Source organism: Elgaria multicarinata, chromosome 2 (genome assembly GCF_023053635.1).
Source record: "Elgaria multicarinata webbii isolate HBS135686 ecotype San Diego chromosome 2, rElgMul1.1.pri, whole genome shotgun sequence".
Taxonomy (NCBI): domain Eukaryota; kingdom Metazoa; phylum Chordata; class Lepidosauria; order Squamata; family Anguidae; genus Elgaria; species Elgaria multicarinata.
In genome coordinates, this window is record NC_086172.1 from 83528943 (window position 1) to 83549874 (window position 20932).

Genomic DNA, 20932 nt, shown 5'->3' on the forward strand with positions numbered 1-20932 from the left:
AGCATGTGTAGGGTGGGGGATTGCCTTGGCTGTATTTTAAAACTAATATTAGTTTTGCCATGGGTGAGTATGTTGTTGTGTGTGGATTTGTATTTTATCTTTAGCCATGGCTAAGTCTGTATGAGTGTTTGGTTGGTTTTTGCCTTGGCGCCTGTGTGGAGGATGATGATGATTTTGCCTTGGGTGTGGGGGTATATTTTTATTTCCCCCTCCCTGGTTAACTGTGTGTGGGGAGATGATGATGATGATTGTCTTGGGGAGGGTGTGGGTTTTTTCCACTTTGGGTAAGTGGATTTTAATTTTTTTGCCTTTGGTGAGTATGTGTGTGAATTATTATTATTATTATTCCTTGGGAGTGTGTGTGTATGAAATTTTACTTTTGCCTTAGGTAAATGGATTCCCCACCATCAAAACCACCATTGCTTTGTTGCTGTAATAAAAAAAAGTGGCTCCAAAACTGCATTTATTTATTTATTATTGCATTTATATCCCGCCTTTTTTCCTCCAAGGAACTCAAGGTGGTGTACATAATCCTCCTCCTCTCCACTTTATCCTCACAACAACCCTGTGAGGTGGGTTAGGCTGACAGTCTGTGACTGGCCCAAAGTCACCCAGTGGGTTTCCACGGCCGAGTGGGGACTAGAACCCGGATCTCCCAACTCCCAGTCCAACACTCTAGCCACTACACCACACTGGCTCTTTTGTGCTAATGCAGATGATGATGATACTATATGCATACAAATGATTCATTGCCAGAATTAAAGGCTCTCTTATAAACCTTCATCACCATTTCACGATTCTTCATGGCTGTTGTCATCTTCCTTCCTTATCTCTCTTCCGCCGACACTGAAATGGAAGAATATGATTATAAAGTATCAACAGAAGACAAGCCGTTGATCCGTTCTCTGCTTTGCAATGTGATATTGTGTTCAACAAGCTGGTATGCAGCTGACAGCAGTATGAACAAATCACAGTCTGAAGAGTAGGGCTGTGCTCTGCCTTGAACTGAGGCCCCGATTCCGAGCCGAGGCGGCTCAGTTCTGAGGCGTTCTGGCGAAGCCTGGGGCAACCCAAAGCTGAAGCCAATTTGCTCCGAAGTTTCGGGCCACCTCGGTGCTTCAGAGCCGGCCCTCGGTGGGTCCTTAACTGCTGCCTCCACCTCCGCCGTGGCGGAGATGGAGTCAGCAGGTAAGTGAAGGGGTAGGGGGGCTTACCTGCCTCCACTGTCCAGCAGCTTCCACTGCTGCCGATTCATAAGCCCAGAAGTAGGCCACATGGCCTACGCATGGTCTTATGCGTCGGCGACAGTGGAAGCCACCAGATGTAAGGATGGCAGCAGCAGCAGACGGCAAAGGGGCTTAAGTGGGGTAAAGGGGCTTACCTGCTGCCGCCGCCGTCCGCCACTGCCACCCTTGCGTCTGGCGGCTTCCACTGCCACTGACGCAAGCCCGGAAGTAGGCCGTGGAGGATCCAGGTAAGTGGGGAAGGGGAGACTTTTCTGGGTGCCGGCGACCACACAAATACTTTCCCTATTCCAGAAGCCAAAAATAAGTTCAGAGATTGGGTATACGGGCTGGAGAACAACCAGGAGTTACGACCATATTAAAATTTTCAGTTTTTCAAACTCTCTTTCACTCCTTTCAGAATTTCATTTGCAGGACTAGGCTTTCAAACCCATGTCTACAGCATTCTTGGATGGAACATATAGGCAGGTGCCAAGATACCTATGGTTCTGCATCCGTGGTCTGGGAGAGGATATCTCACATGATTTATTGCACTGTCCTAAATTTCAGGGCGAGGTACTTAGGAGATGTTTTGGCATCTTTACAGGGCCTTCTCTGTTGTGGCACCCCGGCTTTGGAATGAGCTCCCTAGAAAGGCTCACCTGGCACCAACATTATACTCTATTCCATTCCAGGTGAAGACCTTTTTATTTTCACAGTACATTAACCAGTTGATCATAGTTTTTAACTTTGCTGTTTAGATCTGTATTTTAAATCTATATTAATCTCTGCATTGCTGCTCGGTTTTATCCTGGTTGTGCTTTTATATTGTACTTTTATACGGTGTTTTTATACTATTTGTTTTATACTTTGAATTGTTTTATGGTTTTAATTTTTGTGAACCGTCCAGAGAGCTTTGGCTGTTGGGCGATATAGAAGTGCAATAAATAAAATCTCCCATGTGCATAGTTACAGGTCACTGTCAGATTGTGATCCTTATATCCAGTACTGCAGTCACTCTGACCACTATTGCAGTTGACTGTGCAGGTGACCTGTTAACCTGAGTCACGTCTTACATTTTGTTATTAAATGGATGTTTTTCATTTAAGTATCCCAAGCAGCATGTTGAAGAACAGTCAAGACAGAGCAACATGAGTCACAAATGAGATATTGGTGACTTACTCTAGTACCTGTAGATTACACTTTGGATGTTTAAACCCTTCAAGTAGCAGCTTCTCTCCTGTGTCTTCTATTGAATTTCCAGACAAAAGCAACTTTTTCAGCCTCTGGTTTTCAGTAAGAACTTCAGCAAGAGCCCTACAACAGGCTCCTGTCAAAGAGCAAAATATCAAGCTGCAGAGAAGAGACACAAATGATGGATGAGTTATGAGCAGAATTTCAAAACAGCAACGAACCATATGAAAGGTTTAAATTTAAATTTTACTGTTCTAACTCTGTATTTTCATCTTATATCAATTTTACTGCATGGTTTTATCCTGGTTGTGCTTTTTATACTGTATTTTGTATTTGTGCTTTTAACTTGTTGGTTGTTTTATTATGATTTTAATTTTTGTGAACCGCCCAGAGAGCTTCAGCTATTGGGCGGTATAAAAATGTAATAAAGAAATAAAGAAATAAATAAAGAAAAATGGTTATTTGTTAAAAGTAAAACTGCCTTCCTATGTTACATTTCCCCAAGTTAAATAGATAAGAAATGCTTACTCAAATTGAACTGAAAACAAAGTTCTGATGACTTACTCCAGCTCCTCTAGTTTACAGTCTGGATGTTTTAGCCCCTCACACAGCACTTCCACTCCTGCATCTTCAATTTCATTCTGAAACAGACTTAATTCTTTCAGCCTCTGGTTTACAGTAAGAACTTCAGCAAGATCCCCACAGCATGCTGCTGTCAAAGAGCAATTCACCACGCTGCAGGAAACAGCCAGAAAAAGTATCAGTGGCGGATGGGCTACGAATAGAGTTTCGAACATAACAATAAACAATACGAATCAAAATAATGTGAGTGGTGGTGGGGCTTATGGGCCCTCTTAACTAAAGGACACTGTTGCATTAAGAGGGCCTTTAAGGAGCCCATTGAAACAAGGGGGGAGGGGCAAGTGTGCTTTCCGAATGCTCTGGAAAGTGCGCATTTCCCCCAGACACACTAATGGCAGCTGCATGTTGCTGCAGAAAGTGTGCATTTTCCCTGGCCACACTAATGGCAGCTGCCATTAGTGTGGCCAGGGGAAATGTGCACTTTCTGGAGGCACTGGAAAGTGCGCATTTCCCTCCACTGCATTAATGCCAGCTGTCATTATTGCAGTGGGCCAGTGTGGGTGGGCACTGAGTGTGGTGGGGGCTCGTGGGGCCTGGTTTATGGGGGCGGGAAGGAGCGGCAATTGGGCTAGCTTTCGCTATTTTTGGAAATCCCTGCCTAGTTGCAAACCTGGGCAGAAGCCATCAGCAGCTTGCCAAATGCAAACATGCCCCAGCGAGTGCCAGATGGAACAATACACGCAGCACCATGCAGGAACCCCACACACCACCTCTCTCAAATCAGGTATTCACAGAATTTCTTACCTTAAGCTGCCACTGTAGCACCTTGAAGAATAACACAAGCACAAATTAAGATGGTTCTACAGAAAAGGGAGAATGGGTGACTTACGATAGATTCCTTATGTTGTTGTTTGGATGTCTTAGTCCCTCGCAGAGCAGCTTCACTCCTCCATCTTCTAGTTCATTGCCAGACAGATCTAATTCCTTCAGCCTCTGGTTTTCAACGAGAACTTGGGCAAGATCCCCACAACAAGCCACTGTCAAAGAGCAATAAGCCAAGCTGCAGGGAACAGTCAGTAAGCAGTCACAGCTGAGTTACAAATATATGTTAGAAAACCAATAATAAGCCATAGAATTCAAAAGACTTATAATAAATTAAATTATTGGCTTAAGATAAAACTGCCTTTCTCTCCTTAAACTCCCATAAGTGAAACAGTTCAGGAGATGGTTGAACTAATACTGAAAAGGAAGGTTGGTGAGTTACCTTAACCTCTCTATTTTACAGTCTGTATGTTTTAGCACCTCACACAGCACTTTCATTCCTGGGTCTCTTATTTTATTCTGAGAGAGATTTAACTTTTCCAGCCTGTGGTTTTCGGCGAGAACCTGAGCAAGATCCTCACAACAAGCTTCTGTCAAAGAGCAGTCAGACCAGCTGCAGGGAACAGGCAGAAAGAAAAGTCAGGGATGGATGAGTTACAAATACATGTTTCAAAATACATTTCATTCAAAATAATTGTTGTGAATTTCAGTAAATTTCAATAAATGCCCCCTTTCTGTAACAAACTGCAACAATTTAAACAGTCAGAATGAAAAGAAAGTACTGATGACTTCCCATAGCTTACAGTTTGGATGTATCATGAAAGAGCAGCACACAGAGGCCCTGAGGACTTACTGCAGCACCTGTAGATTACACTTTGGATGCTTGAGCCCTTCACACAGCACTTTCACTCCGGTGTCTTCTATTTGATTCGTAGTTATGCTTAACTTTTGCAGGCTCTGGTTTTCAGTGAGAACTTGGGCAAGATCCCCACAACAAGCTCCTGTGAAGTGGCATTCATAAAACCTGCAGGGAACAGGCAGAAAAGGAGCCAGTAATGGATGAGTTACAAAATAGCAATGGACTGTATAAGAACATAAGCACGTGAGAAGTGCCATGGTGGATCAGATCAAGGGTCCATCTAGTCCAGCACTCTGTTCACACAATGGCTAACCAGCTGTCGACCAGGGAGCAAAAAGCAGGACATGGTGCAACGGCACCCTCCCACCCATGTTCTCAAGCAACTGGTGCACACAGTCTTACTGCCTCCAATACTGGAGGTAACACACAACCATCAGGGCTTTGTAGCCATTAATAGCCTTCTCCTCCAAGAATTTATCCAACTCCCTTTTAAAACATCCAAATTAGTGGCCATAACTACATCTTGTGGTAGTGAATTCCATAATTTAACTATGTGCTGTGTGAAGAAGTCCTTTCTTTTATTTGTCCTGGATCTCCCAACAATCACCTTCATGAGTTGTAGGTTCTAGTATTTTGAGAGAGGGAGAAAAATGTCTCCCTATCCACATTCTCCATACCATGCATAATTCTGTACACCTCTATCAGGTCTCCCCTTGCCTTCCTTTTTTCCAAGCTAAATAAGCCCAGCTGTTGTAACCTTCCCTCACAGGAGAGATGCTCCAGCCCCTTAATCATTTTAGTTGCCCTTTTCTGCACTTTTTCCAGCTCTATTATATCTTTTTTTTAGGTGTGGTGACTAGAACTATAGTCAGTTAGATTATTCAATTAAATTAAGACCAATTATTTTAATATGTTTCCATAAAAAGTGTATCTTACCAAAATTATTATTATTATTATTATTATTATTATTATTATTATTATTATTATTATTATTATTATATACTTATTTGCATAGGAGATGAAGGAAAACAATACTAGTGGATTGGCGGTGAAGGGTGTTGTTTATTTGGACACAAGATGACACCTTGACTTGGCATGAAAAACCTACTAAGAACTGCATAGTCTTGCTCATAAGGCAGGAGGATTTAAGGAACCTGAAAAAGCAAGTAGAAACAGGATTGCTGGAATATCTCTGTTGCCAGTTTGTTACGCTTGCAAGGGTTAGAGAGAAGGGAAGATGATGTTTGCAAACTGCCTTATGCTTATTGAATTTCAATTACTCATTTTCTGAGATCTGTTTGCATTTCTTTAATAGAAAAAGTGAGTGTTTTTGCCAGTTAACTACTTTATTTTTCAGTTGTAATGCTGTGGTTTAAGTTAAATGAAATTAAATTGCTATGTGCCATAATGCAACGATCTTTTTCCCCACGAAGTTATATTTTTATACAAAAGAACTTATGAGAATGTTCTGGACCCACCACTATAAACAAAGTTGGGACAATAATACTTGCCATTTAAGGGATCCTTCTTGAGGACAGGGGTTTATTCTGGCCACACTTTCACAGGAATATATCTAGGAACTTCCTCATTAAAGTCAGAGCTCTCTTTTCTTCCAGCTGGGTAGCAGCAAAGGAAGAAATTCATGGGAGGTCTTTTCCCAGTAAATATTTCCCTTTTTGCTCTGCTCTCCACATATACTCACGTGAGCTTCTGCAGTCTGCAGTTGGGGTGTTTTAACCCTGTACACAGTAGATGAACTCCAGAATCTTTCAAAGGGCATAGGGAAAATGCTAATTTTCTCAGGGTCTGGTTGGTACTAAGAACAGAGGCGAGATCCCCACAACATGCTGCTGTCAGATCATATAACTGAAACCTAATCCAAACAGAAAGAAGAAGAACAAAAGGTGTTTATTTACCAACTTTTCCTCTTCCACTATTGACCTATATAGAGAGTCTCAATTCTGCCTGCATTTGCACTGGCATTTCACTGCAACAACTACTGTTACATCAGTCCCTACTGAAAGAGGAAGAATGGCATAAATTGGATATTTGCACAGATGGTGATGTCACACATTTCAGTCTATAAGTATTGGGAGAAATGCACATCTTCTCCATACCATATATCTATATCTATATGCTCTGTCTGGCAAGCATGTGGCCCCACTGTGCTTTTAGAGGAAAACAGATTTCGCTCCCCATAAAACTAGAGCATTATAAGCAGTTGGTTCCCTGCAAACACAGTTCAAGGAGAAAAATTAAATCACAGTTTATGGACATAAATAAATTCCCGACTATGAACTATAGTGAAAATTGTTGTTATTCATGCAATCAAAAAGGGATGATGAACTAACTCCCAACTATGAACTGTATATAAGATTATACTTCACCCCTATTTCACAAACAGTCATTCAAATCTCTGTGCTCACTTGTCCCCTGAAAAGTTGTGGGCAGTGTTTTTTTTTAATTCTTCCATTCAATTCCTTTGCAGGGGTGGTGGATAAATTAAGATAGTCTGTCCTTATAAACCTGTGGGTCTGGGCTTTCTGACAATCCTAGGGAGATTTCCAAATACTAGGGATGGACAGACAACCCTGCACCTGCCCCCCATGCAGAACTGCCCCCACTCACCTGACCCCAGCTAGTAGTGCAGGGCACTCTGTGAGAAGGGTGTAAGTGGTGGGTGTCCACTCTTTCTACAAGATGCCATTACATAATCCCCCTTCTCTCTATTATATCCTCACAACAACAACCCTGTGAAGTAAGTTGTGCTAAGAGTCTGTGACTGCCCCAAAGTCACCTAGTAGGCTTCCATGGTCAAGTGGGGTCTAGAACCTGGATCTCCCTACTCCCAGTCCAACAAGGAAGCACCATTTTAAGGTACATGGAGCTGAAATCCACCAAGCAGCAGGTCTCAACTGAGAACTTATATGTTTTATTGTCCAGAGCCCCACCCAGGACTCAGCTGCAACACATCAGAGTCTTCAAGAAGAAGTCCTCCTTCTGAGGAGGGCCCTACTCATAGGGAGTCATCATAAGGAGGCTTCCTTTGCAAATGGGCACTCCTTCTCATAGGGAGTGTTCTGGGCTGCCTCTTGAGGCACTTAGGCTCTCTGGGGCAAAGAGGTTGCTCAGCCTCTCACAGGCAGAGTTTCCCTCCTCTTGTGGGGATGGATCCATGGCCTTTTCCCCCTGAGGCTCCTCCTGGTCTCCATCCTGGTCCCCTGGCATGACCTGCTCCTCAGTGCTGCTTGTCTCTGCGAACTCTAGCTCCTCCTTTGAAGAGGATTCCTCCAGCAGGGACATATCAACCAGGGAGTTTGTGGTAATCAGGAAAAAAGGTCAACAGCTGGAATGTAATTTGTAAATTATCCAATACTGAGCATACAGACTAAATCTCACTTTAGGGCATGGTGGGATACACATGGCCCTGATGTGCTCCCCTGGCCTTCAATGCGACACCTGTTGCCTGACATTCCTCATCACTGCCGAATTTCTGCTTCAACAGCAGTGGCAAAGCAACAAGGCTTCGAACTAAATTTTGCACACTGCCCATTGCTTTGCTGCTGCTGCTACCATAAATCAGCAGTTTGTGGCCGTTGGAGGGGTTCAAGGGGGTGAAATTTATTTTTCCATGTTTTTTCCACACTTCTCTTGAAAGTGATGTTCTGGTCACACTTTCACAGAACTTTACCTATGAATGTCCTCATTAAAGTCAGCTCTCTTTTCTTCCATCTGGGCTGCTGAACGAGAGCTGGGCAGCAGCAAAGGGTGAAGTTTATGGGGAGGTCTTTTCCCCTTTTTGCTTTTCTCTCCACAGATACTCACCTGAGCTTCTGCAGTCTGCAATTAGGGTGTTTTAACCCTGAACACAGCAGAGAGAGTCCAAAATCCTTCAAAAGGCATCTTTCCAAATACAGTTCTGTCAGGGTCTGGCTGGTACTAAGAATAGAGGCGAGATCCCCACAACATGCTGCTGTCAGATCACAATGCTGAAACCTAATGCAAACAGAAAGAACGAGAACAAAGGTGTTTATTTACCAACTTTTCCTGTTCTGCTATCATCCTCCAAAAAGAGTGTTAATTCTGCCTGCGTTTGTTCTGGCATTTCACCTTTGGCCTTTTCAGACCACCATTGTAGTTTGATGCCACAGTTCAATCTCAAAACTGCCGATTGCTTTGCTGTTGCCGTCACCACCACAACTCAGTAGGGATGTGACCCCTGGGCAGTTCTGGGGAGTACAAATGGGCCCCCAGAACCCCCCACATTGCCAACCCTGCTTACTCTGTGGTGCTGATGGCAAATAAAGCTGGACTATTGTAACACACTCTGTGTGGGACCACCCTTGAGGAGTGTTCAGAATCATCAGTAAGTTCAATATGCATCAGTGAAGCTGCTGACTGGAGCCAGTTCTGGGCACACATCACTCCACTCCTGTATCGTCTTTACTGGCTGCCTTTTGTTTCTGGGTGCAATTTGTGTAAAGACCTTGAGTGAATTGCCCTGGCATGGCAACAACTGTAGTGGGAAAAAACATGCAGAGGATTGCACTGCATTGCCTAAGTTGTTGAATGACAGAAACCATAGAAATCAGTGGGGGGGGGGGGGGGAAGCCATTACAATTTTTTAGGTAGTAGGTGGGTGTTATTACTGGCAGTTAAACTACTTTTAATATGCTTGATATCATCTATATCCAACATCAATAATAATAATAATAATAATAATAATAATAATAATAATAATAATATTAATAATAATGTTGTTGTTATTAAAAAGAATGAAAGGACAAGATCCCGCTCTACCTTGAGAGGCTTAACTTCTAGATTTCAGTACAAGTGAGATAAGAGCAGAAGGCAAGGGAAAGGGAGGCAACATTATGATGGGGAAGTATAGGTGACTGTCAGGGAAATCCAGCTTCCCCCCATCCCCACGCTTCTCAGCTCTATTTACTGATCCAGCAAGTGGGAGGAGAGGAAAATTGTCATGGCCGTAGTGCTCATGAATCTGTTGGGATAAGTCCACAAGTCTTTATTGTAATAGAAACACCTGAGGTCTTATAGAACTAACGGCATACAGTAAAATGCAAGCAATTTCTTACCTCAGTTTCCTGAAGTTACTCCTTGGAGACTTCATTGCTGTGCAGAGCCGTTCCAGATTTTCTTTATGATTCTGGTGAGTTTCACTAAAGAGGGAAGAGAGAAATATTCTTTGTCCGTCTTCATGCACAGTCTCACCAGTTCCTTTACTTTTAGAATAAAATAGCATTGCAGATTCCATATTTGTATCTTAACCACTACTGGTCAAAGTACATGTCATACGAACAAGAATCTTTTGAACATAAAATGGCCAAAGAGGAAAGGTTCCTGGGGAATATATGATTCCAACCAAAAAAATAAATGCTAAAGAGCATACAACTGAACAAAATTATATTACTGAGTGACAAATCAATACACAGGAAATAAACTATATGGAAACGTACAAAGCAAGCAGAAATAGGTGAATTGCACAGGTATACACAAGAATCATAGAATCATAGAATCATAGAATAGCAGAGTTGGAAGGGGCCTACAAGGCCATCGAGTCCAACCCCCTGCTCAATGCAGGAATCCTGCATGTGTATAACATAAGAAACACATGTGTATAACATAAAATATGAGCCATATTTGCCATTTGGATGCCTATTCTCCCAGTTTAGAGGGATGCTTTGTATGAAAATTCATATACCATCGAGGTGACCCTAGACAAAAAACTTGCAAAATTTCAGGAAGTTAAATGCAGGGGTGTAGTCACCAACGCCTTGGCAGTTTCCATCTTGGTTCTGCTGGATCTAATGCCTGAAGTGAGGTGAAGCTGAGCCTGAGTCAAGATTGCCTCAGACACCTTCAGGCTGTTTTGACTCTTTATTTTCACTATGGGGAACCCCTGGATATAGTCTACCACAAATGTGTGGCTGTCACCTAAGAATCCAAAATCCCTCTAAGGGCACTGAGTACTATATTGCTGGCTGTTTGATCAGACATAGCAGAGTGACTGTCCTCCAGCTACATTGTTACTCTCCTAAAATGTACACTTGCTCAGAACATTCATTGGAGATTCAGAAGAATTAGACCTGATTTACACATGCAGCACAACGAGGCAGCCGAAAGGACTGTTCCGCTTCAGACTGAGGAAAGAAGGCATGAGTTCTGAATGTTCCTTCATGTAAACAAAAATCCCTGCAAGGTGAAAAATAATACATCAGGCAGAAAAATCTCACCCAATCCTTTCTGAATGTTTTTAGCTTCATTCTACTATATGTGCATGTAGTAGAACATTAATATATTTCCCTTTCCAGGTACACAAAACATGCTACTAACAAGAAACTCAATAACTAATCCATCACTTATAATGCATAGAAAAGATTAAAGAGTGTTCTGGTCGGTGTCAATGAGTCATCAGAAGCTGACAAACAAAGTCAAACAGAAATGTTGACAATTAGAATTTAAATGATGCATACTTATCTAACTGTAGTTCTGAACAGAATTCTTCATCATCTTCGTCTATTTTCCCCCAATAACGAAAACCAAATAAGTCAAAGCACTCCAAGCTATAACAGTGCTCTAGACAATACACCATGGCCATTATTTCCATCTGAGATGAAGAAAAGCAGTATAATTCAGTTATATGATCCAATGCCTGTTTTACAAAATTTTCATCCTGGATCTCATACAAACACCAGAATATTGGTGCTACTAATGTAGAGTTACCAATTCTCCTGTTTTTGGTGATTTTTTTCACCCATTCCAGTAAAACGTCTTTAATCTTAGGTGAAATTTTCCATCCAAACATTTCTTTCAAGACTTTCATTCTTTCCTCTTCATTTAAAAGACCAAAGATGAAGAGCACTGTTACTTCAAAATTATGTCTTGAATTCTCATAGCATTTTAACAGTATCCTCACATCTCGATTAGTTTTTTCTGATCTCTGCCCTTCTCCTTCCTCTAGTACATAATGTAAAGCAGCGAAAAACTCCTGGAAGCTTAAGTGAATGAAGCTGTAGGTACAAACACATTCAACCTCCCTTTTGAAAATGTTCTCATTCAGAAAGAGAGGGAGGGAGTCTTCCTGATCTAAGCCGTGCTTCTTGATTTCTTCTTCCCAAAATAGAATTTTCTGTTTCCAGATTCCATCAGCAGCTAAAGAACATAAACCTTTCCAGTTTACTTGGAAATTTTCCTTTGATTGGCCGTGATGGTACTTGAACAAACTGTAGAGATATTGCATATAGACTGCAGTGAGTGTATTTGATGCCTTCCCAAGATCTTCACCTCTTTCCATCTGTCCTTTCATCACTGTGCAGATGATCCAGCACACAAGGGGAATTAAGCACATCGTGAACAGAGTATCATTTTGTTCTACATGTCTGAAAGCTCGTGTTGCTCGGTCTTCATTCTGAAAGAATTTGTGAAAATATTCCTCCCTGTCCTCCATCGAAAATCCCAGGATCTCAGCATAACGTGAGCACTGCAAGTACTGATGGATTTTCTCCAGGGCTGTTGGTCTTGTTGTAATTATCAGATAGGATTCAGGAAGAAGTTTTTTCCGAAATAAACTGCTCAGAAGGACTTCCATCGGCTCCTTCCTCCAGGGATCAGTGCAAAGGCAATCTTCCGGCTGATCGATGGAAAATCTTAATTCATCAAACCCATCAATTATGAATAGGAGTTTCTTTGGATTCTGCAATATCTCTTTACCTAACTCTTTAGCTTTATGTTTAACTTCATGATCACTGGGCAACCATTTCAACATTATGTCTACAATACTCTTCTCCTCAGTACAGAAGTTCATCTCCCTGCAATGAATATAGAAAGCATAATCAAACATGTCTTGATAAAGCTGTTCAGAGGCCCAGTCAAACATGATTTTTCTTGCTGTCGTTGTTTTTCCAATTCCTGCAGCTCCTTGTAGAATAACGACTTGTGGAATCAGTCCATATTTGTCAGGCTTAAATAGCTTTTCAGTGGTGGTAGAAGAACTGGCTCTCTCTTTCATGATTTTATCATGTTCCCATCCTGAGGCCTTGATTTCAAGTTCTCTCTCCTTTTCGGGATGGTGGTTACCTATGATGATTAGCTTTGAATATCTCTCATTTAGGTGCACATATTCCCCAAGGCGAGAATTAGGGTCTTTCATTGTTTGAAATGTTGTTTTAATATGGATTCTGTAATCTAAGAGAAAGACATACAGTATTAGAAAAATTGGGAAGTCATTCTGGATAATAGAATATTATCTCTGAAATATTTCAATGAATAAATTGTAATACTTCAGACAGAAATATTCATAACATATACATGTAGCACTTACACTGGAGAAATGCATAAATGTAAGAAAGGGTTAAAACAGCATTTTATAAAATGCGGGATGTGCAGCCATGGCACTGCGCCTGTGCAATGGCGTGCAATTGTGCATCACTGCACAGGCGCAGCAGCACAGGCATGGTGGCGGCAGTGACTAATTCGGCTGCAAACCTCGCACTTGCACTCCTTGCCGTGAAGACAATCGGCAGCACAAGTGTGGAATAGTGGGGGCTCATATAGACACCCCCCAAGAGTATCAACAGCACTATTATTTGCCCCACCACTTTGTAGGTGGGGTTGACTGAAGAGTAACTTTTATTATTGTAAACCGCCCAGAGAGCTTTGGCTATGGGGCGATATATAAATATTAATTAATTAATAAAAGAAAATCAATCTCAATACTTCATGGATTTAATCTTGCAGAATTCAGGAATGTAGAATGATTCCTACCTGTTATTTCAGTCACTTGGTGAGGACCAGCATCTGAAAGGGAAAGGCCAAAAATTACAGGAAATGAGCAATGAGTGTTTGATGTAGCATCTTGGTTTTCACAATCATCACAAAAGATCATCAGGAGGCAGATTTGGGAGGAAGGGAAACAGAGGAAAAAAGTGTTACACATTCCAAGGTACCACCAGGTTTGAGGGGCAAGATATATTTGGCTGGGAGTCCCTGTGAAGGAGAGCAGATAGACCGTGCTGGGTGGAGGATAGAATAGGTTAAGTAGTGGGGAGAGGGTAGTTTTAACGTGATATTTTAATGCATGAAGTTTTAAATGGAACAGGGTCTCAGTGGGCCATCAGGAAGGGGGAGGAGGACAAGATAGCAAGACCTTGGTGCCAGGAAGGGCGCTCCTTATCTCCACCACATCACAATTGGCAGGAGGGAGGATTGTGTGGCTGGGTTGGGTGAAACCAAGCGCCCAGCTGACACCAAGGGGAGGAGGGAGGCGAAGATGAAACAAGGAGAACAGGGTATGTAGGAGGGGGTCCTCCCCGAGGACTTTTGTCTTGTCCCTTCCAGAGAGGTCTGGAGGTGCCCATGGCGGTGTGAGTAGTTTTAGGAATGAGAAGTTTTAGTTAGTTTTCTTATTTTTAACGGATTACTGGTGTTTTCATGCTATGCATGCTTATTAGATGGTTGTAGTTATTCTTCCCATGTATTCCCTGCCGATTGTCTTAATAAAGTCTTCTACATCACTACTGTGAGCCGTTGTGGGTTCTGTGCTAAATCCAGTGCTATAGAGCCAGAGTGCTGGTACCCTACCATAGAAGTTCCCCATCTAAGGACCTCTGGAAGGTGGTGGCCGTGAAGCGAAGGGAAAAGTTGCTTGTGCCCTTGCTCTACCTTTACAGCCCCCTGATGTCCTGCCAGCCACCCCTGTCCTGTTGCTCTTTACCTGGGTTCTGTGCAGCAGCAACAGCTGCTCAGTGTTGCAGCACTTTGGTGCACCGTATCATATTCAATTTTGATAAGCAGTATATTCAACCAATCAGCAGCATACTCAACCAACCAGATGCTGCCTTTACAGCTGCATAGGCAATGAAGGAATTGACATGGTAAGGAAGTTGGGAATGCTGCTTGTCAACATCAGTCAAGGGAAAAGCAGATACTGGAATCTGGAACAGTGTGCTGCTGGGCTGCAGCCTTGACCAGCTGTGGCTGTGCTATCGTTTACAGGCACAGGAGGAAGACAAGGGGGAGCCGCTGCCCCCCCAGCACTGCCTCCCCCACTGCCCTGCCCACAGCCAGCATTTGGGAGCAGTGTGGAAGTCCATCACGCTGTGGGGTCCTGGATGTAGACCCCACAGTCTGGCCCTAGTGGCACCTCTGATCACATTTGCTCAGGACACGTGTCTCTACACGCGTCTGAAACCAATTTTTCCATGTGCAGGGGGTCGGCCCTTCTGGAAGAGGAAGGACTGGGTGGGGGAGAATTCCTCTGAGGCTGCTGCTAAAGTAGTAAAGTAGTGCTGAAATCCATTCAGCTAGGCCTGGCTTGAATTAATGATTCCATCCGAAATGAATGAAAATGTTTTAGAGCAGGGATGGGCAACTTGTGGCACCATCCAGATGTTTTGGCCTACAAAACTTCCACAATTTCTCAGCATTGGCTGTCCTGGCTGGGGCTGATGGGAATTGCGGGGCAAAACGTTTGCAGGGCCAAAACCTACCCACCTCAATTTTAAGAGAATATATCAGACCAATCTTTATTTCAATGTATGTTTTGACTGATTCACTGTTTCTAAAAAGCAAACAAACCAGTGCCTGAAGACGTTCATGACTAAGAGGGATGTGTTTAATGCACCTCTGCCTGGTTGCTAGACAATACAGCCCTAACCCTAGCATATTATCAAGAGACAAGGAGACTGCAGGAGAAGGGGTAAATGTGTGAAGATTACCTCCTCCCCTGTTCAGCCAAGCAGAAAAGCTCAGCTGGATCAAAACCGTGCTATCCATGGGAGGCTTTGCTGGATCTCAACCTAATACGCTTTGTTTGGACTTGCCCTGCAGTTTTAGTCTGGCAAGGATGGGGAGGGGCAGCAGCTCAGTGGCAGAGCACATAGTTTGCATACAAAAGGCCCCAGGTTCAACCCCCAACACCTCCAGGTAGGTCTAGGGAAAGCTACAGACAGCCCCAGCCAGTCAGAGTAGCTAGATGGACCACCGGTCTACTGGTTTAAGCAGCTTCCTGAGTCACAAAAGAAATGATGCGTCCTCCTGCTTTTGCCTGAAAGTGACCTTCTTGCACATTAGGGGTGGGGTGGCAAAGTAAACAATGCCCTGTAACATGCTAAATTCCTTACCTTGCTGTACTGCTTCTTTGAGTTTTGCAGCAACATCTCTCACACTGATCTCTTCAAGGACATGAATACATACACTTAGAGCACGATCTTCTCCATAACAGCTACACATGAGATCTACAACATCTTGTTTCTCAGCTTTCTCCAGCAGACCTCTGGGGATTTTGCTTTTTTCATCATTGTCAGTGGCTGGTAGTCTCCATTTAAATTCTTTAAATTGATCTTCAAGGAGTTCTTGGAAGGCATGATAGAGGGCTTGTCTCACTTTTTTGTCCATGTCCATCACTATAAATTATATATATGAAAATAAAAAGGAAAGGTTAAACTAATACTGTTCATGGAGGAAGCATTTTGTTGTAAATCATGGACTGTTCCACAAGAAGGGGTCACTGCCAATTCTGTTTTGTTAAGTGACAGTCACTGCTTGCTCTAATTGGATTTAGTTCTTCCTTTAGGAAACCTTGAAATGAGCAGAAACTGTTGTTTCTGGATCAGGAAACTTGGCAGAACTACCTCATGTGATCTCTGCCAACCTCCCCTTTCCAAAAAATAGCCTTCCCACTCCTTTGCAATTGAATGAAACTGACCAGGATATTGACATTGGGAATATCTAGTAGACAGGCAGACTTGCACAAGACCACTGATAATTTTAAAAAAAATACAAATACAAACCCATTCGTGCAAATTTTAAGGCTCAGAAAACACACACAACAACATTAACACACATTTAAAGACTCAATTTTTAAAACAACAACAACAACAACCCCATTTGTACCAACAATGGGGTCCGGAGGGGAAAAGAGGTCTATTTATTTAATGCGTGCAAGAAGATACAAACACTTTTGGAACTGGGGAGAAAAATCCATTATGTACTGCCCCTGTTTCTTGGAACAGAAACACTGTGAAGTCCCATTAGGCTAAATGGAATGGAATTCCTAGTATTGAACATCCCAAATTAGAGCTCCAAACTCAGGAAGGGTAAGAAGACAAAAGGGTGGGGCATGCCAGTGGGGGGTGGGGAGGAGAAGCTGTGGATCTGCTGGATCCAATGGTGTCTCAGTACCCAAATCTGCCACTGGTAGCAAGCATGAGATAGATGGGCTCAGAGGCCTATTTGATGTAAAATGCATTTTTTTAAAAGGATGAAGAGGCAAGACTGCTTCCCTCTCCCACCCTACTCCCACATTGCCCCATAGTGACACTGGGTATAAGGTATTCCCAGTGTACAAGGATGCAAAATAGAAGTGTGCAGCAACAACCCTTAGGGGAAAAAAGAAAACAGCTGTGCCACAAGCACTGTGAGTCTGGGACTCACCTTCACTTTTACGTTAACACATTGTTATGGTGCTTAGAGGATTTCTCCTCCCCCTGGAGAAATCTGGCAAAATAGTCCCCCCAATTTCCCACCCACGAATAGGGTGGGGAATTTCGAGAGGCCACTTGCACACAGCTCTTACCCACAACCTCAGCAGTGTTTAGCCCTCCTTGGAATTCCAACAGGCGCTCCATGGTGAGCCGAATCTCAGGCTGAGAGCAAGTGCGGCTCCCCTCACCCCACACAGCTCCTGAGAGGCGCTTTCCTCTTCACGTGGAACAAAGCTGCATGAATCCTGAAGTACCTTTGCCCTCAAGGCTGCAATTTTTTAAAAGGAGCCAACGCCTTTTAAAAAGGAGCAATATGCAAGTACTTAGGAGCAGGTACCACTGATCTGTTCAGTGTGTCTGCTGGACTCACCGTTTTGCTGTGAAGTAAGGAAGTTGAACACATATCATATATTGAAGTTCTGAGAAAATGGAAGAAACGTGTTTACTTCAGCACTGTGGAGAACGTTTCTGTTTTGAAAGCAAATATGTCCCTTTGATTGCATACCTCATTTCCTCTTTCTCTGCTTGTTGTTCCATATGAGTCACATCATGGGAGTTGTTATAATATGGCAGAACGAGGCATGTGCTTCGGATCTTCAAGCTATGTCCTGGATCTTTTAAGATGCCACAACAATATGATTTACTTTAATACAAACGTGCTTTTCCCTCTGAGCTCAGCAGCCTCACAGTGCCTAAAAGGCATCAGATCTTACTCCTTTGCCAGAGTAATGGGGGGGGGGGTATAGTATGAAGGCAGAAGCATTTTAAAATTTCGGAGACAGTGCCACATTTCCCTCCACGGTCTGCTTATTGTTTATTTGCTTCTTTCATTCTCTCTTCCTACCTTTCTACTTTTACATGCCCACTGTTGTGAGCTTGCTTTCAATGAAAGGTTGAAGAGGGAGAGAGAACAGCAGGAAGAGTTCCCTGTGCAATCTTGGTATTTCATGCAACATTTGATTTACTGCCCTAAACTGGAACTTTTGGCTTCAACATAAGCTCAGTGGGTTCAGCACAGTGAAAGATTTAATTAAACTCCACAAACATCTGCCCCTCCCTACACCTCCAAATTTAACTTCTGCCACATAGCTGCAGGCAACAAGTTATACCAAAAGGAGGTTATGACTATATGATGTCATGGTCCGGGATGTGCTGGGAAGGCTACTTAAGGAGTGCCTCATGGCATTGCCATGGGAACATAGCAAGCTGCCTTATACCGAGTCAGACCATTGGTCCATCCAGCTCAATATTGTTGATAATAACTGGCAGTCACTATCTACACCTGTCTTCAGAGATGGAACTATCAAGATCAGGGATCCATGATTTTGTACCATGGTCCTGCAGTGGTGCAAAAGCATGGATCTGAGGGGTCCACCTAAAACTAAGGTCAAATCACATTCATATCGATGGAATGTACCATAAAAATCACATATTCCCTGCTTCACAGCACTTCCATAATGCAAAAGCATGAACCCATAACATGGATATTCATTGATTCTGTGGGTTTTTTTCTAGGGGATTCCGTCAAAACCACTATCAAATCACAAAAGACCTAAGTGCTCACAGATAGCAGTGAAGAAATAATAATAGATCCATTGCATTGTCATGACACAAAATAGGGATCCAAGGCATGGATACTCATATATTTACAGGGTGTACCATGAAAATCATCAAAAGCACCTTCAGTTCTAAGAACACCTCCGTCCCCACTTATTGCACAATAAAAGTCATAGGCCCACTGGTTCATGGCGCTGCCATGGTATGGAAATATGGATCTGAGGCATGGATCCTCTCGATTTTTTCATGGAAACAGCTCAATAACCCCTCACCCCTGCCTTCATATTGAAAAGCTCTAATACACATGTTGTGAGAGAAAGTTGTCAAAATGCTGAAAAACAAAACATAGAAGCAGTGGTGATTTTTAGGAGCATCCAGGATCGGAGAGCTACAAGACTGGCAAAAAGAAAACCCCACTCGTCTAAACATTGTGTCTCTCAATAAACATTTCAAAGTGGAGGGAGAAGTTGGAGATGATCTTCCCAGGCCTTAGCTAGACCAGGCTATATCCCGGGGTGATACCCGGGTTTGTCCCTGTGCATCCACATGATGCACAGGGGATCCCGGGATCAGGGAGGGATCATCCCTCCCTTGCCCTGGGATAAAGCCCTACCCTTTGGCCCCACTTTTCCCATTGTCTCGGGAGCTGCGCCCATCTGGGATAGTGTGGGGGGAGTGGGGGAAATCATTTTTTTTAAAAAAAAACAACACTCACAGTTAGTTGCTCGAGCACTCTTGCGCTCCTGTCTCTTTTTTAAAAAAGGGCGGGCGCGACGCCTCTCTTCCAGAGGTCGCTGCCTTAAATGTAAACGAGGGCGAGATCTCGTGTTATTTACAACGCAAGGTTTCCCCTCCTCTGCCCTGGACTTTCAGGTAGGTCTAGCTAAGGCCCCAGTCTCTCATCAGTCTTGGTAGGCAAGCAATGACTACAGAGCTCTAGGAGAAAGCATTGTTAAGGAAATTTATTTTAGTCTTCTTTTTTGTAAGTGATAGAGCTCCCTCTTTTAATCAGCTCTGCTGACTATGCTGGTATGTAACCAGCAGCTAGAACAACAGGAAACTCTGAGATTGGACAAATGACCTCAGGTGGAATACTGTTACATGTAAGACCGATACTGTGTAATGGGCCTGGGGGTGGTGTCCAGTTCTCTCTCCGGTGTTGTTAGAGAACCCATTGCAACATTTGTGTTTCTGTGTTATTAACAAAAGGAGTTTGGCTTTAAGATGCTACCTGATATTCCACGACAGCATCAACCTCTAGCAGAAAGCATCAAGCTCTGCATCTTCAGAAGTGCCACTAGCACTAGTTGCTTTGTGAAATGCCTCGTTCCAGTCAAGTGAAAGAGCAGGGCAGGTTCAATCAGGGCAGGAGAAAGCATAGCCAAGGCTGACAAAATATATAATGCTTGAGAGAAGATCCTAGATGAACAATTTGTTTCCCATTGATCCAGCTCCAATCATTCTTATTGTTTCTGCATGTGTCTTGCTTTTATTGTTTATTTGCTTCTTTGTCTCTTTTCCCCTACCTTTCTACTTTTACATGCCCACTGCTGTGAGCTTGCTTGCAATGAAAAGTTGGAGATGGAGGAGGAACAGCAGGAAGAGTTCCCTGTGGAATCCCAGATCTACACCAAGCAGGATATGACATTTTAAAAGCTTTTTGAAAACTGTATATGAAGTGTGTCCTGAGCTCCAACAGTTGTCACTATTGTTATAAACCATTTTAAAGCAGTAGTGTAGTTCCTGCCCTGGTATTTCAGGACTTAGCAGCTACAGGCGGCAATGCTAAATATTGGCTGAGTTCGGATGACAGGCTAATCAACTGGGTGGGGTGGGGTGTAATAGGAACAGAATGGGAAACAACCGTTGATTAGCGTGTTGTCTGAACTCAGCCATTGTTGCAAGAGTGGGTTGTTTCAGGTTAACCATGGCAACAACTTATCCTAACTAGGAGGTTCAGGTGACCCCGCAACAACCTGGCATATTCAAAAGGCACACGCTGGCACGCCCTGCAACCCACCAGCAGCAGTAATCCTGCAAATGGGTCACTGTCAGACCCAGGGCAGCTCGCTTTCCTTCTTCCCCTCTGGCTACTGGAGTGAGCTACTGGTTTACTTTCTTTTTCAAACCTGCACACAAAGAAATACAGTTCAACCGGGGTGGGGGGGGCTTCCTATGACCCTGTAGTTAGG

The 20932-nt window shown here is 43.2% G+C and overlaps 1 protein-coding gene across 1 annotated transcript; it reads right to left on the bottom strand.

The window, feature by feature from the left end:
• Positions 1 to 757: 757 nt before the first annotated feature.
• Positions 758 to 16101, bottom strand: LOC134393368 (NACHT, LRR and PYD domains-containing protein 3-like). Its single transcript, XM_063118395.1, has 11 exons — positions 15822 to 16101; positions 13465 to 13497; positions 11175 to 12885; positions 9777 to 9860; positions 8506 to 8676; positions 6383 to 6553; positions 4675 to 4845; positions 3889 to 4059; positions 2982 to 3152; positions 2406 to 2576; positions 758 to 937 (listed from the first exon to the last, which is right to left on the bottom strand). Exons 1-11 carry the CDS (start codon positions 16099 to 16101, stop codon positions 814 to 816), a joined length of 3258 nt encoding a protein of 1085 aa, XP_062974465.1. The 3' UTR covers positions 758 to 813.
• Between the last annotated feature and the right edge of the window lie 4831 nt (positions 16102 to 20932).